Here is a 13657-nt window from a genome sequence, read left to right on the forward strand (position 1 = left end):
CAGCCGTTATCTCATCATATTGTTGTTATGACGGCACCCTATGCGAAGAGCCGTGATAAAATCTGGCACGAGCGCCACGTCTAGAGCAGCATTCAACAACAAATTGCCGCTGTTGACTGCGAGACCGCTGACACAGCAAAACGCAGCGCTCAGTCCCGTCCAACCAACAACACCGTTATCGAAGGCACCCACCGACGCGGCCTTTCGGGGCGGAACGGCGCCCGTTTTCACCGGGCCCCTTCCACGGGTTCCACCTCCCGTGTCCAATCACACACCACCGTCACCGTCTTCGCGTTCCATGCAGCGATTCACCCAAATTTGTCGACATCGTGCATTCCTCGATGACTCAGCCATCCTGCGAGACACAGTCATGACGGACAGAACCGGTTCTGGCGGCCGCGGCCCCACTCGGCGCCTTCGCTAGGCCGCCGAGGTGCGGGCACGTAGGACAGAGGGACTCTGTGGCAGCCACAGCTCCGGAGAAACCATCGGCCCACTCAACACAGAGCGAGCTGAGTGAATAAATGTTAGCACCCACCGCAGCAGGTCGTTCGCTCCAGCCAAGGGGAGATCCAGCGCGACGGACGGATAGAACAGACAACTCACCGCTGGTAGCCTGGAGATGAAAACTTAGAAAGCGGAAGGATTGTTCGCCAGGAAAACGGCTGCACTATTGCGGTTTAATGCCGGCATTGCATATGATCTGTGTGCACAAAGGACTGGAATGTCATGGTGCATGGATTGACAGAGGAAATGCTCCGCACAGCTGCACTATGCATTCAGCAGCTAGCGGCGGTGAGGTCATTTCCTCAGCGCGTGCAGTGGAATACGCCCATCGAAAATTGCGGATTGCATGCTCCGTTTCCCTTGAGAGCATCTACACGCTTCAGGTAACAAACCAGCCCGCTTGAGGAAAATCCGACTGAGAAAAGGAATAGGAAAGCAACAGAGAAAAACGACTTTACGAGCCATTTACGAACTGAAATGAAAAACTAAACCTGCTGGCATACCAACTTTCAAGGCAACAAATATGCCCGTGAGCATGTAAACTAAGTGCTATCATCAGAAGCAAGACAGAAATAGCCACAGCTAGCCGTCAGCAGCACGCTATGCCTGAGATCGGGAAGATTACCGCTATGACGTCAGAGCCCAAAAATACCTAACCAAACGACGGCATTACACCAAAAGCTCCTCTTCTTCAGGCTTGCGCCGCATCCTGAAACCGATGATTGCCCGAATCTAACGCGTTATGCCTTCCGAGGCGCTGCAAATGACCTGCCGCCCGTCTGAGCGACACGCCAATTTCTGGTCTATAAATAATAAATCCGCACCGTCCCCAGCCACCACCGCGTTGCACCGATCCAGCCTTCGCGTAGAGGCGGGATCAGATCCGCTTCCGACGCGTGTGATCCGGATCCCAACCGCACCGCGACCGTCCCAGCCGCGTCAGTCTCGCCGCGGCGCGTCGGGATCGTCATCGATCCGCCGCGGCCGTACCGGCGACCCCGTGCTGCGTCTGTGCTCTCCGACAAAGGCAGCGGGCGCGCACAGCTGTTCCGCCGGCGCTGCCGTACACGTGCCGCGCTGCCAGCCGGTGATAGGCTGCGTGCGGACCGAGAGCTGGCACCCGGGCGGCGAGGCGGCCCGCTCCGTCTCCTGCTCTCCCCGGGACGCCAATATACCCAGTCGTGGAACGTGCCCGGGCTGCACCGCACAGTGCATAACCACGGCGCAGACGACAGAGCAAAACTGACAGCGCGGCAGACGGTGTGCACACAAATAACACAGCGTGTGTATGTACGCACAGATGACGCGGAGTTCGCATACAAACAGCAATCTGCCGCTCATGGACATCGAACATAGCGAGGAAAACATACATCATCAAAGTTATGGAGCTCCCAGTGCAAGCACTCAGGTTAGTGCCGAGTCAGCAGGCACGCGTTAGCAGAACTCGACACGGCCTGTAAAAGCCCACTCTGAATCTGGCCCAGCAGCGAAAACGACCACTCCAGCTCGGCCCAGCCTGGGAAAGCGGCAGTTGGGCCGCAGCGCCGGTCACGTTAAAGGGGTCAGTCCAAAGCGGTCGGCACCGGGACGGCCCGGGAACGGTCCGACAGCACGAGACACTGCTAGCGCTGACCAGCTGACCCAGAGAGCCTCCCGGCTACCAGTTCCCAGCGCGGCGGTCACAAAGGCTGAGCTGACGTACCCAGCGAGTGCCCAGGCTCAACTGCCGCGCCCAGCAAACACAGGGTTGGCGCACCAAGCATAGGCAGCCAGTAACGTATCAAAACGCCCGCCGATCGTCCGACCAGCGAACAAGATGAAAGATCAGGGGCCTAACAGCTCAACAGCCACGTGAAATATCAAACCATCAGACCAACATCACCCCGGAAGAGGCGTCCGTACGCTGCTCACCACTGCGCCAAGGTTGGGAACGCGACGCAGCCGGCCAAGGTTACCTACCGCCCTGCTCGTCGTACTCACCGCAGAGTTCACCAGGCCCGCCGCCGGCGCCAGAGCCGGCGTCTGACTCGGGCGTCCCTGGAGAGGACCCTGGCAGCCACATCCTCTCGGAAACACAGTTCAACTGTCCGCGGACCGCGCTGAAAGTACCGCAGCGCACCGCGTCTCGTGACAGGACAGAGGTCGTCGTCTGGTGCAATGTCTGGGCGGATGCAAAGTTCAAAAGGCATTCACGTGTGCACCGGAGTAGTTCGTCGGAGTAGAGGCTCACAGTACCCACTGCAGGACCTCCCAGTGCTCACTGTCGCGACTCTCAGTGCCCACTGTGACGTTCGCAGCTCGCCAGCAGCCTCCGCGCTGCGCTGATCGAACCAGCGGCCCCGCCTGCAGCGGCGCTCACTCCCAGCGCACCAGCACGGCGGTGACATCAGCACCGGCGCCGGAGCCGCCGCCGGCACGGCGCTCCATCACCGTGTGCCCGCCGTGCCCTGCCGTGCCCCGGGCGGCCGTCGATTTCAGCCGGAAGGAGGCCGTTACGGCCCACACGGCTGCCGCCGTAAAAACGCCACCAAGAAAAGCCGTAACGGAAGGGTGTGCTTCGGCCGTGCCTGTGCCACTTCCGCGGCTGTTAAACGTTACGCCTCGTCACAAACTGGGTTGGTTCGGTCACGCGTCGCATCGTCACGTGCGTTACGCGCGTCACGTGCTTGGCGTTTGGCATTGGAGCGTCACACTGTCAAACTGTGACCGGAGGAGCACTTTGGCTGTCAGCGTGCGTGCACAGTCAGAAACGCGCACAAAGTCGCACAGTAGCACCGTTGGCAGATGCTGTCATCGGTCACAGGTGCCTGCCGACTGCTGATGGGGAGAGACTGATGAAGTCGAAGAAACGCTAAAGTATCGGACATCTGCGTTGGACACATTCCTGGCGTCAATCACCCGACATTTCAGAACCAACTGCGCTCTTAAGGGTTAGAATATTCAGAGCTACGCTCCGCGAAATGCAAAACCACTCTGTGATTATGGCCTGACAGTCCCATGATACGAATATGCGGCGGCTGGACCAACTATTGAATAACAGGTGGGCTCTAAACTCGCCAACTCACTCCACATGACGGTGGAATACATGAGAGGGTTGTTATTTGCAGACATCCCAGTTTTATGGACCGCCGTATGGGGAGAAGCGGTGAACGATACGAGGCGGGCCAAACAAAAGGTAAATCCGAGCTATGGTCCCCTCTATCCACTCCCTCCTTTCCCTCTCAGTTCTCACTCATCGTCCAGTTCTCTTCCTTGCCACTCCCTGATGACCGTGGTAAACCTCTGCTCTGCCCTGCTCTCCTCTGCTCTCCTGCCCCGCCCCTCCCTCTTTCTTCCCCGCCCATCTCCGCCCCCACGCGCGGCGGTGCCGGTCGGCTGCACCGGGCGGTGCCGACCGCCCCGGGCTATTGAGGTCAGTCAATCGCGCGGTGCCGCTGGCCCCTCTGTGCGGCGCACGGCCACGGGAACACAATAAGGCCGCCACGGCTGCCGCGGCCAATGACCGATCGGGAGAGGCCACACAGCGTCAGAAGCATTCAGACGGGGCACGGTGAGGAATACAGGAGGCATGATATCGGAAAGAGAGGAGGGGATGTATAGCATGAACAGAATGGTATTCCGACGCTCCACTCTCCAGTGCTTTCCCGTCTAATGATTGTCATAAATACGAAAACATAACATACCAGCCTCGAAACAAAAGATGTTGGCGATACTTAATGACCATGGAACGCCAAAGAAAACACAATTGAAATTCCCCGAAGTGGTGCCTCGTAAACATGGGAAGTAGCTAATACACTCGTCATTATTTACGGTTTTGCCAATCTGGCACACGAGTCAGGCACAGGTGGTTGTATTTGTTACCTACACCTAAATTGGTCAATTATCACGGAACTGGTCGACCAATTCAGGGCTTGCGGTTTAAAATTATACTTGGATTGGGTGAGATGTCTAGGAGGAAACGACAATACACGCAATCAGGAAGTGCGCAAAACACCTACGAAACAAAGACGCAAATTGTCTGTAATAGTAAAACATGAAACACAGCAAATATCCGGAATGTAGGTAAAGGGGAAAAAATTAATTCAAACTATAGTTCAAGGACCATCGCAAGGAAAAAACCAACCAACAACAGTTACGTAAAACACCGCCCAAGCAGCACAGTTCAGAATCGCCTCTCCCGTCTTATATTGGACTCCAGCACCCTCCAATATCGAGGCTGAGGGCCCTCCAATCCCGAGTGACACGCCTCCGGCGAGTGGAAGAAGAGCGGGAGAGGAGGGAGAGAGTCTGGGGGCGGCGCTGCACGCTCCGCCGACAGGTCACCGACTCAGTCAGTGCCGGCGGCTGCCTCACCGTGACAGCCACAGACGGACTGACACTAATAGGACACGGCTGGACGGAGAGCCCCGGGGACACGGGGGAACACCGCACCGGCGCGGTGACCGGAGGGAGTGTTATAGAAACGCATCCAGCCCCCCCCCCCCCTCCCCCTTCGAGGTAGCTAGTGCGAGATATAATCGACAGAGCATTGTAGTTGATGATGACTGAGGTTCGAGGACAGTTGCTATGCGTTCCCCGGCCCGAGCGCGAGGTCTGCGACTCTGGATTGAAGGGCAACAAGCTACAAGCGTCCAAAACACTGCTGGTACAAACAGCTCTGGGATGTAATTAGGAGCCTCAAATTAAGCTCCTTTCACTGAGGATCAAACAGAATCTCCGAGCGGATGTTGGGAGGAACACTCCAAAATAGCTTTAGCGAGGTAAGAAATAAAAATAAAGCATCGTCGTCAAAATGCCGGAACGAAGGTGAATGCGCCCTTTACCTTTAATGCCAAAATTAGCGACTATAGTTCGTTTTTCTTAAGTTTGCCCCTCACTGTAAACGTCTTTTTGAACACAGCACGAGAATTGCTAGCTGAATTACTGAGAAAACTGGTTGGCGCACATTGTATTGTAGATATGAATAATATTTTCAAAATAAGCTTTGAACACCGACGATTTAACGTTATGTTAAGCGCCGTGCAATTTATTTATTAGTTCAGACATAATTCCTGAGAAGTCGTCTATCCCTGTGGGGCTGTACGTATTGGCAAATACGAGCTACGAGTCTGTGAAATAGTAAATAAATTTGATCAAATTGATCGTCTGTCAAATCTGGTCAAATCAATGTGCGCCAACCAGTTTTCTAAGTAATTCAGCTAGCAATTCTCGTGCTGTGTTCAAAAATACTTTTACAGTGAGGGGCAAACTTAAGAAAAACGAACTATAGTGAAAATCATTAGAACCTTTATGATCTCAATGATTCTCACTTCAGTTCCTGACCGATAAGAATAAAAAGTAAACTTGCAGGAAATAGAACCCGAATGGCTAAAACCCGAGGCATATGTCCACTCTCCAGTGTCCAGTGCCCACAGCACTTTCAACAATGCAATAATGGGACACCTGAACCAAGTGGTGGGACACCTAAACCAAGTGACGGGACACCTGAACCCAGTACCGGGACACCTGAACCCAGTACCGGGACACCTGAACCCGTGTCGCGCACCGTATCGCTGCCGCCGGGTACGCCCGCACCGCGTCACAAGTGCCGCAGCGCTGTGATACAGCCACCATTCGGTGCGGCTGCACCGAGGGACGATACGCCGCAGCCCGGTGATCAGCCGCCACAGACAGGCCGCGCGCCGCTCCGCTCGAGCGCATCGCTGGCGACGCGACGGCGGCGACGACCGCTGCGGCCGACAGCGGGCGACCGCCCTTTTCAGGAGACGCCCGGGACCCGTCCGTGTGCCGTGCTGCTGATCGCGCGCTGGTCACTCGCTCGGAAGGAGACACACGGGGGCCGTAGAAGTCCGGATCGGATCACCATCCTCGGATGGGGCAGCTCGACCGGAGTCATAGCTACTGCTACTCACTCGGAAAGCGATCCACCAGGGTCGCAAACTTCTGCGCTCCGGCCGAGACGACGAGAGCCAGCTCCCGTCGGGATTGGCCGACATTCTTACTGATCGGAAAGATTCATAATTCAGACCAGGACCGAAACGGATGGAGCTCATACAATTTCACGCTTCAACGCTGGCCCTTTGATTTTAAAACGCCAACCAGTGACGTCAATTCTCGGATACCGTATCTAGAGAACCATCCAGCAGCTATACGAGGTGCTATCAAAAAGTTCCGGGACTCAGCTGTTTCCGTGCGGACGGGGTGACGGGTGGCTACCTGCACATAGAGATATGGACTAGCATTCATTGGGACGTGTCGGTGCAACTTTCGAGGCGCTACGATTATTCAGTCCTGTGCAACGCGTGTTTGAGTGACACCCTCCGGACGCCGTCCTGCGATGGAGACGATTGACCGGAAAATCGAGCAGAGATCGAACATCAAATTTTGTGTGAAGCTTGGAAAAACCACGGCTGAGACAAAAATCCAACTTTCGTCAACTGTGATTAGCCTTGACATCATGTGGATCTTCCTGAACACGTTGAAGCAGATCTTCACAAACCTCAACACGTTCCTGCCTCTGATCCGCAGTCAAAAGCCTTCGGACGAATTTGGCGGCGATGCGTAGCATGTTCAGATAAGAGGTCAAGATGATCTGGGCGGATCCAAATGAGATTCTGGCGATGTCAGCCACCTCTTCGAAAGTTATCGCGGACGATTCTGACGCACAATTCGTCCGATTTCTTAAACATTTTCAGACGTTACAGATGTTGAGGGTCGTCCTTGTCTGTCATCGTCCTCCAGTGAGGTTCTTTCATTTCTAAACCTTGCATGCCACTCATAACACCTTGTTTTGCTTAGGGCATCGTCACGGTACATCTGTCTTTACAAAATAAGTGTCTCAGCTGCTGTTTTTCCAATTTTCACACAACATTCGATGTTCGATCTCTGCTCGATTTTCCGGTCCATCGTCTACATCGCAGGACGGCGTCCGGAGGGTGTCACTCAAACACGCGTTGCACAGGACTGAATAATCGTAGCGCTTCGAAAGTTGCACCGACACGTCCCAATGAATGCTAGTCCATATCCCTATGTGCAGGTAGCCACCCGTCACCCCGTTCGAACGAAAACAGCAGAGTCCCGGAACTTTTTGATAGCACCTCGTATTCGTCCGTCGTTGACGTCACATCAAGCCAAACGCATTCCGCGTCTCCCATCACGACCGGCGGCGGTCTCTGCATCCTGCGAAGTCGCTAGGATACGCTCTGCTCCCCTGGATCGATGGTCGTCGACCGGCATACCGCCACGCGCGCCGCGCTCGTCGCACCCGATCGAGTTTGCCGCAGTTCGCGTCCCAGAGGCGCAAACAATCCCAAACGCGCAGCATCACTCGCCGTGTAAGTCCGGAGAGTGGAGTCGGGGATCGATACTGATTGCCGTGGCGCCGAGATACACTGCCCGAGTCAGAGCAGTGATTAGCGACGGCCACCCACGCAGCCTCTATTGAGTGGTGCTTCTGACGTGATTGCCGTGCAACGAGGTACCAAGACAAAGGAGCCCACGCTCACAGGCCGTCATTCATGATTGAAGAGGTGATATTGGAGTTATTCACAGCTCAAAGTAGGACATGTTGACATTGCCGGCTACCCCGCTGACGCGAAATGTCAGTTCGTATGTATAATGCATATAATCATACAGCATGCAGAGTGAAGGCTTTCAGCCATGTGATCTAAGCGTTTCCCATGTGGCGACCTCGCCTGATAGCAGTTTTATATTTTAGCAATACCCGGGCCAACTTGAGTCAAGGACAAGAACTTCGAGCAGCGGGGTTGTAAAGGCTTCATTTTTCCTTTAACCCGCGCCGGGCCGGGGGGGGGGGTGTTTGAACACCCCCCTGCGGTTTTTCGCAGATATCTCAAAAACGGCGGCGCGGAGCGCCGCCGTTTTTGGCACACCTGTTCGTGCATCTTTTCCGCACATGTTGTGAAAATTTCAGACCCAGGTCACCTTAGGTCAGGTCACCAGGTCACGCCAAGTGACCTCACCTCAGAAAAAATAAGAATGCTCGTCATAGCTACACCGATTGATCGATTGCCTTGTAACTTTCAGCGATTGATTAGAGCAGCAATATCTATAAAATGTATATCTCGGAATTTTGATATCGGTGACCTAAGGTCAGGACAATTTTGCGACCTCTCCATTATAAGTCAATGGGAGAAAATTGAAAAGCGTCTGTTTTGCACGAGCGTTATTCTAGACACTCTCAAACATCGAGATGTAGGTAAAATGGACACACTGAACCGGAAAATGGCAACTCTGACCCCTCGTTATGTCCCCGAGGTCATCTCAGGTCACGAACAGAATCTAACAGTTTTTCGCTAATAACTTCTGATAGAGACGTGCTAGAGCGCTGAAAACGCCTTAGATGTGTTCGGCTCGACGTTGCGGATCGACTGATATGCAACATGACCTTTTCCGGTCAGGTCATGACCTTGACCTGAGGTCAAATTTTCAAGTTGACCTTTCAAGGTCAAATTATAGTTCATTCGACGCGTCTCGACGAGAGGAACACGATGGTGGTAAAAGTAATGTCATGACTCTTTTGAGTCAAAAGTTATTGCCGAAAAAACGTTTTTCGTAAAAACGGCTATTTTTGGAGTTTTTGCCCCCTGGAGGCTAAACCGTTGACCTGAGGTCAAATCTGAGAGCATTACTCAGAAAGGTCTGTAAAAGGGCTATCGAATGCGCTTTTCCGCGGCGCTGTAGCTCTATCGGTTCCCGAGATAGCCGTTGGCAGTTTCCAAAATGTTGAAATAGCGGACATTTGACCTTTGGTGACCTCTGGTGACCTGACCTTTGACCTGACCCAAAAGATGACCGAAGTGTTTTCGTCCTTATTTTTGACGTTCTTTCGATTGCCGCTTACCGCGTGTCGCTACGTGGCCCAGGAGCCGAGTTAGAAGGGGGGGGGGGTGTTCAGACACCCCCCCCCCCCCCGGCCCGGCGCGGAATCTCAGAGCACCGGCCCGGCGCGGGTTAAGCTAAGAACGCATGGAATAGAATTCGGGTTGGCTTTAACGACACGATGACGAACTTTAGCAGAGAAAGACAAAACATTGCCTGAGCACTATTCACGAGTCTTTAGGAGAGCGCTGGAGCCCACTCTAGCATGAAGGAGGGCGGCGACATCCAAAGCACCATTTTACTCTTCAAAACGATCCCATTCCTGAACAAGCGGTGATGCGCCGGGGGCAATTTTTCAGCTTCTCGTGAATTTATGAGTCGGCAGTCTGTTTCTGCCACATGTCGCGCATCTTCGTTGGTTCTTGAGCGCTCATCATTCCTCGTACCAATACATTCGCCGGGTTATTGAGCGCTGTCCTTTGCAGAACTCCTTGGTTTTGTATAACCCAAACTCGGTCGTTTGTTTTTGCAGTGGTTTTGTCGGGTATTTTACTTCAAATGAAGGCTTGTCTAAACGAAGTTCCCTTTACGGCTTATTGATGTTCCCATTCAACAGTTATGCGCTATTTTTTAAACTTTGACTTTGGAAATACGCATTATGATGAATTTCGGATGAAAGGTTGTCTTTGTTTTCATATGCCCTGCCATCTAAAGAACTAAAGAACAAGCCATCTGCCATTGCGAATAACATTTGTTGCCGGTTTCCGAACGTCACGATCGGAATTTTCAGCTGCTCTTCGGCGTACGAGCCTGACGGCGCACAGATGTAGTCCGAAATGCCTTCCGTCTGTCTTGACTCATGGTTTCGTCATTCGGAAATTTGCTTCAATATTTCGCTGTTTGCCGCGTTTCACCCATCTACTCCAGGCGCCACTGCAAGCCTCATGTTTTCTCCGACTCGACCGCCCTAAAAGTTCGGGAACGAAAAGTTGCCCTTCATCGACCCTACCTTGCGACCTCACGGATGGCCGATGGTCAAAGGCAGGTCATCCCGTAACCTGATACTGACCTGCTGCACGGACAAATATTGTTGACCATGAGTGAGGTCGGCTGGAGCTAGAACATTCGGCAAACAAAAGTTTCGGAGTTGTTGCTGGGCTGGAACCAAAATTCCACACGGAATTTCCGGCAGAACGGGAAATATTGACCAAAAGCACAGCTACATAGTAACTGTCAGCCAATCATCGCGACACGGTGCTAGGCTGGGAGATGGATCGAATGCGCATTGCGCATTATTCCTAAGCATCAGTTTCACAGGATCTTATTCACCAGCCAATACACAGTTCTCATTATTTTACAGACACTTGCACTGATCAGAATTGTCGATGAAATACTCTATTCCATAATTTTACCATTTGACTTTAAGCTGAGAAGATGTCGGAAACCCACTATCATGGTCAATCATGGTCGATCATGATCATTGATCATGTTCAATGGACAAGAACCGACTATTTCCTGTGAGAGAGAGTTCAATTCACAGAGCACATCTATTAATTAAATTAATATAAGTCCCAACGCAGATCGAGAAAGCAGGCACTGCAGCTGCCGTGAGCAAGCCGACCTGGATGAAAAGAATATCCCATATCCGTCGCCATTTTCGTCATGTTACGGAGCGCCTCATTGCAGAAGTCAGGGACAATATCGGACCGGACCATCGCTTACCCCTCATAACCTCCGTTCCAGTAAAAACCGACCGATCCCATTGTCCAGCACTGCTCTGTGCTTACCTGACGATCCCACCATGGTTTCCGTCCTCGCTGCCGCTGCCGCCGCCGCTGCCGCCGCGCCGCGACACCACCTTCACCGCTCGACCGTCCGCCCCGTACTGACGCGAGAGGCGGCGAGCGGCAGACCTGGGCGGACCCGGCGGCGGCGGCGGCGGCGGCGGCGGCGGAGGGCGCCCACACACCGGCCAGATCAGAGGGCCGCCCGACGGCGTCCCGCACCGCCTGGGCAGACGCCCACCACCCGCCAGCCTTTGACGGCATGGAACGGCACAGACACGAGACGGGCCAAAGCAGAGCAGGCACGGCAGACAAGGTCCAAAGCGGCACAGGCGACAGCAGAGCGACATCAGACGTTCGCCCCTCGCCAGCCATGGGCTTGGAACGACACAGGCGCGATGGCCCACTGGAGTCCAAACAGCACGGGCCCGGCAGGTGACAGCAGAGCGACGTTAGAGAGGCTGGCCAGAGCACGCCGGTCTAGCCTGGCGTGAAGTGACGGCCATGGGATGTGAAGCAGAGAACTTTAGATGCCCCCTATGTCATAGGTAGTGGCTACAAAATTAGGACTGACTTGTGTCCTAATTCTGCAAAACAGCAATTACGGGAAAAAACATTACGAATGGAGCAGCAAAAAAAAAATCGATGGGTTGCTTGACATTGACAACAACATGCAAAGAAATAAGTAACCCATTATTGTCAATGGCCACACAATCAGACAATAAAATAAGCTGAAATTCAGATTAGAAATGCTTAACATTGACACATTTGTACCTATAGTCTTAAATGTAACTACCATACCTACCATTGCCTTTTAACTCATTCTAACAGCCTAGATTTGAAGAGTACCAAAATATCAATGGGAAACAATGGCACACCATATCAATGTCGACTCAATACCCATTACCCATGACTCAATTTCCACATTAACTTTCATTAAAGGAAAAGGGCCACCTTTAACATGGGGATTGAAACTGAGATAGCCATCTTGTAGCCCGTGTCCGAAAACCTATCTGCCTACCTCCTTACGGCCGATTTCGGCCTCCATTCGTAGTTTTTGGCAATTTTAAAAGAAAATACGCCAGGAATGCGTCCTTATCCCAGGAATGCGTTCTTATCCGACAATACAGCCACCCGCGGCGAGGCTTTGGTTTTTTACCAATCAGCTCCAACCAGCTCAGCTTTAACCAATCAGCTTATCTGACACAATCCGACGAGTCTGTCTTCTGAACGCTGATTGGCTTGAGTGTGACGTCATCGCTATGCCATCATACAGTAGGTGCCGTAGAGAGTATCAACATAGTACCAATATGTTATATAGTTTTAAATACTTTTTCGCGAATTGTGCACTTCTGGCACCAGTTTTAAAAAGAAAATGAAAAATAATAATGTCAAAACACGGACGTATAAATAAACTGGACTGACGATCCCAATGGACCTCCTATGGAAGATAGTGAAGCCGACAAGGCGCCATTTTACGTTGCCAAAAACCCGTGCTCTGAAAGGTCTACGAACCATTACAATTGGAATTGCGTCTAAACGGATGATCGGATCGAGATGCTGGTGGTACCGTTCGATGGGTAATGCTTTGAGGCAGGTGATGATGCATGACACAGGTCATTCGGTGTCACGTGGCGCGTGCCACGTGCCGACAAAGTCGGGAAGGGCAAAAACTTTTAAGCGACGCTCCAAATTAAACGGTGGACGGCACAGTTGCCAAATTCACAGGTCACATGTCCCGGTGTTTGACCATTACCATATGGTATGCTCGGCAGCAGGGGGTGCAGAATGCACGCGCCAGGGGCGAAAAACATGTTTTGAGGATGCATCCTCCGATTCCGGAAAACCTTGACCTAGGCACACCAAATTTGGCACACTGACACTACTGGACGAGCGCTTTAAGGCGCTGTGCAAATAGATGTGCTGGGGTACACGGTGCACGTGCTGTGCACGTGCAAACCTTTTGATGTTGCACTCTGTGTCACATATACGGGCAGAGCGGGTAGCGCTAGCAAGCTCAAAGTGCCAAATTTACACAGGCCACCCAGAATGCATTCCAGCATAGTTATTGAGCATATCTATCTCCTGGTGGACCCCAAAGGTGCGCTCTGCACGTGCAAAAAATTATCCGTGCCGGGCGGTGGGGATGCTTGGACACCCCATGTAGGTTTATGTAAATATCTCGAAAACGGCGTTGTGGAGCGCCGCCGTTTTTAGCACACCCTTTCATGAATCTTTTTCACACATGCTGCATAACTTTCAGACCCAGGTCACTCAAGGTTAGGTCACCAGGTTACGTCCAAGTGGCCTTACCTTAGGAAAAGTTATAATGCCCGTCATAGCTACACAGACTGAACTATCGGTCTAAAACGTTGGCCTATAGTCGATGGTCGATAGTCGATGGTCGATGGCCACCTATGGTCAATGATGACGACAACAACAACGTTCGTCGGTCCCCCTGGTCGGCTCACCATTTAGGTGCTGATCCATTTGAAAATGGGAGATGATATCACTTTTGCCTACTC

At 52.6% G+C, this 13657-nt stretch overlaps 1 protein-coding gene across 3 annotated transcripts in view; it reads right to left on the reverse strand.

Moving 5' to 3' along the window:
* The window catches only part of LOC122391331 (transmembrane and coiled-coil domains protein 2-like), a 50650-nt gene that overhangs the window by 23933 nt on the left and 13060 nt on the right, over positions 1–13657 (reverse strand). The window contains exon 1 of one of the 3 annotated variants that reach the window (XM_043385131.1): positions 11136–11235. The exons of the other annotated variants lie outside the window; for them this stretch is intronic. Within the exon in view, the coding sequence (XP_043241066.1) occupies positions 11136–11151 (16 nt within the window). The 5' untranslated portion in view covers positions 11152–11235. Of the gene's footprint in view, positions 1–11135; positions 11236–13657 lie in introns of those variants that run through there. 3 annotated transcript variants of the gene reach the window in all.

Source organism: Amphibalanus amphitrite, unplaced genomic scaffold, assembly GCF_019059575.1.
Source record: "Amphibalanus amphitrite isolate SeventyFive unplaced genomic scaffold, NRLGWU_Aamphi_draft 000432F_arrow, whole genome shotgun sequence".
NCBI classification, from domain to species: Eukaryota; Metazoa; Arthropoda; class Thecostraca; order Balanomorpha; family Balanidae; genus Amphibalanus; species Amphibalanus amphitrite.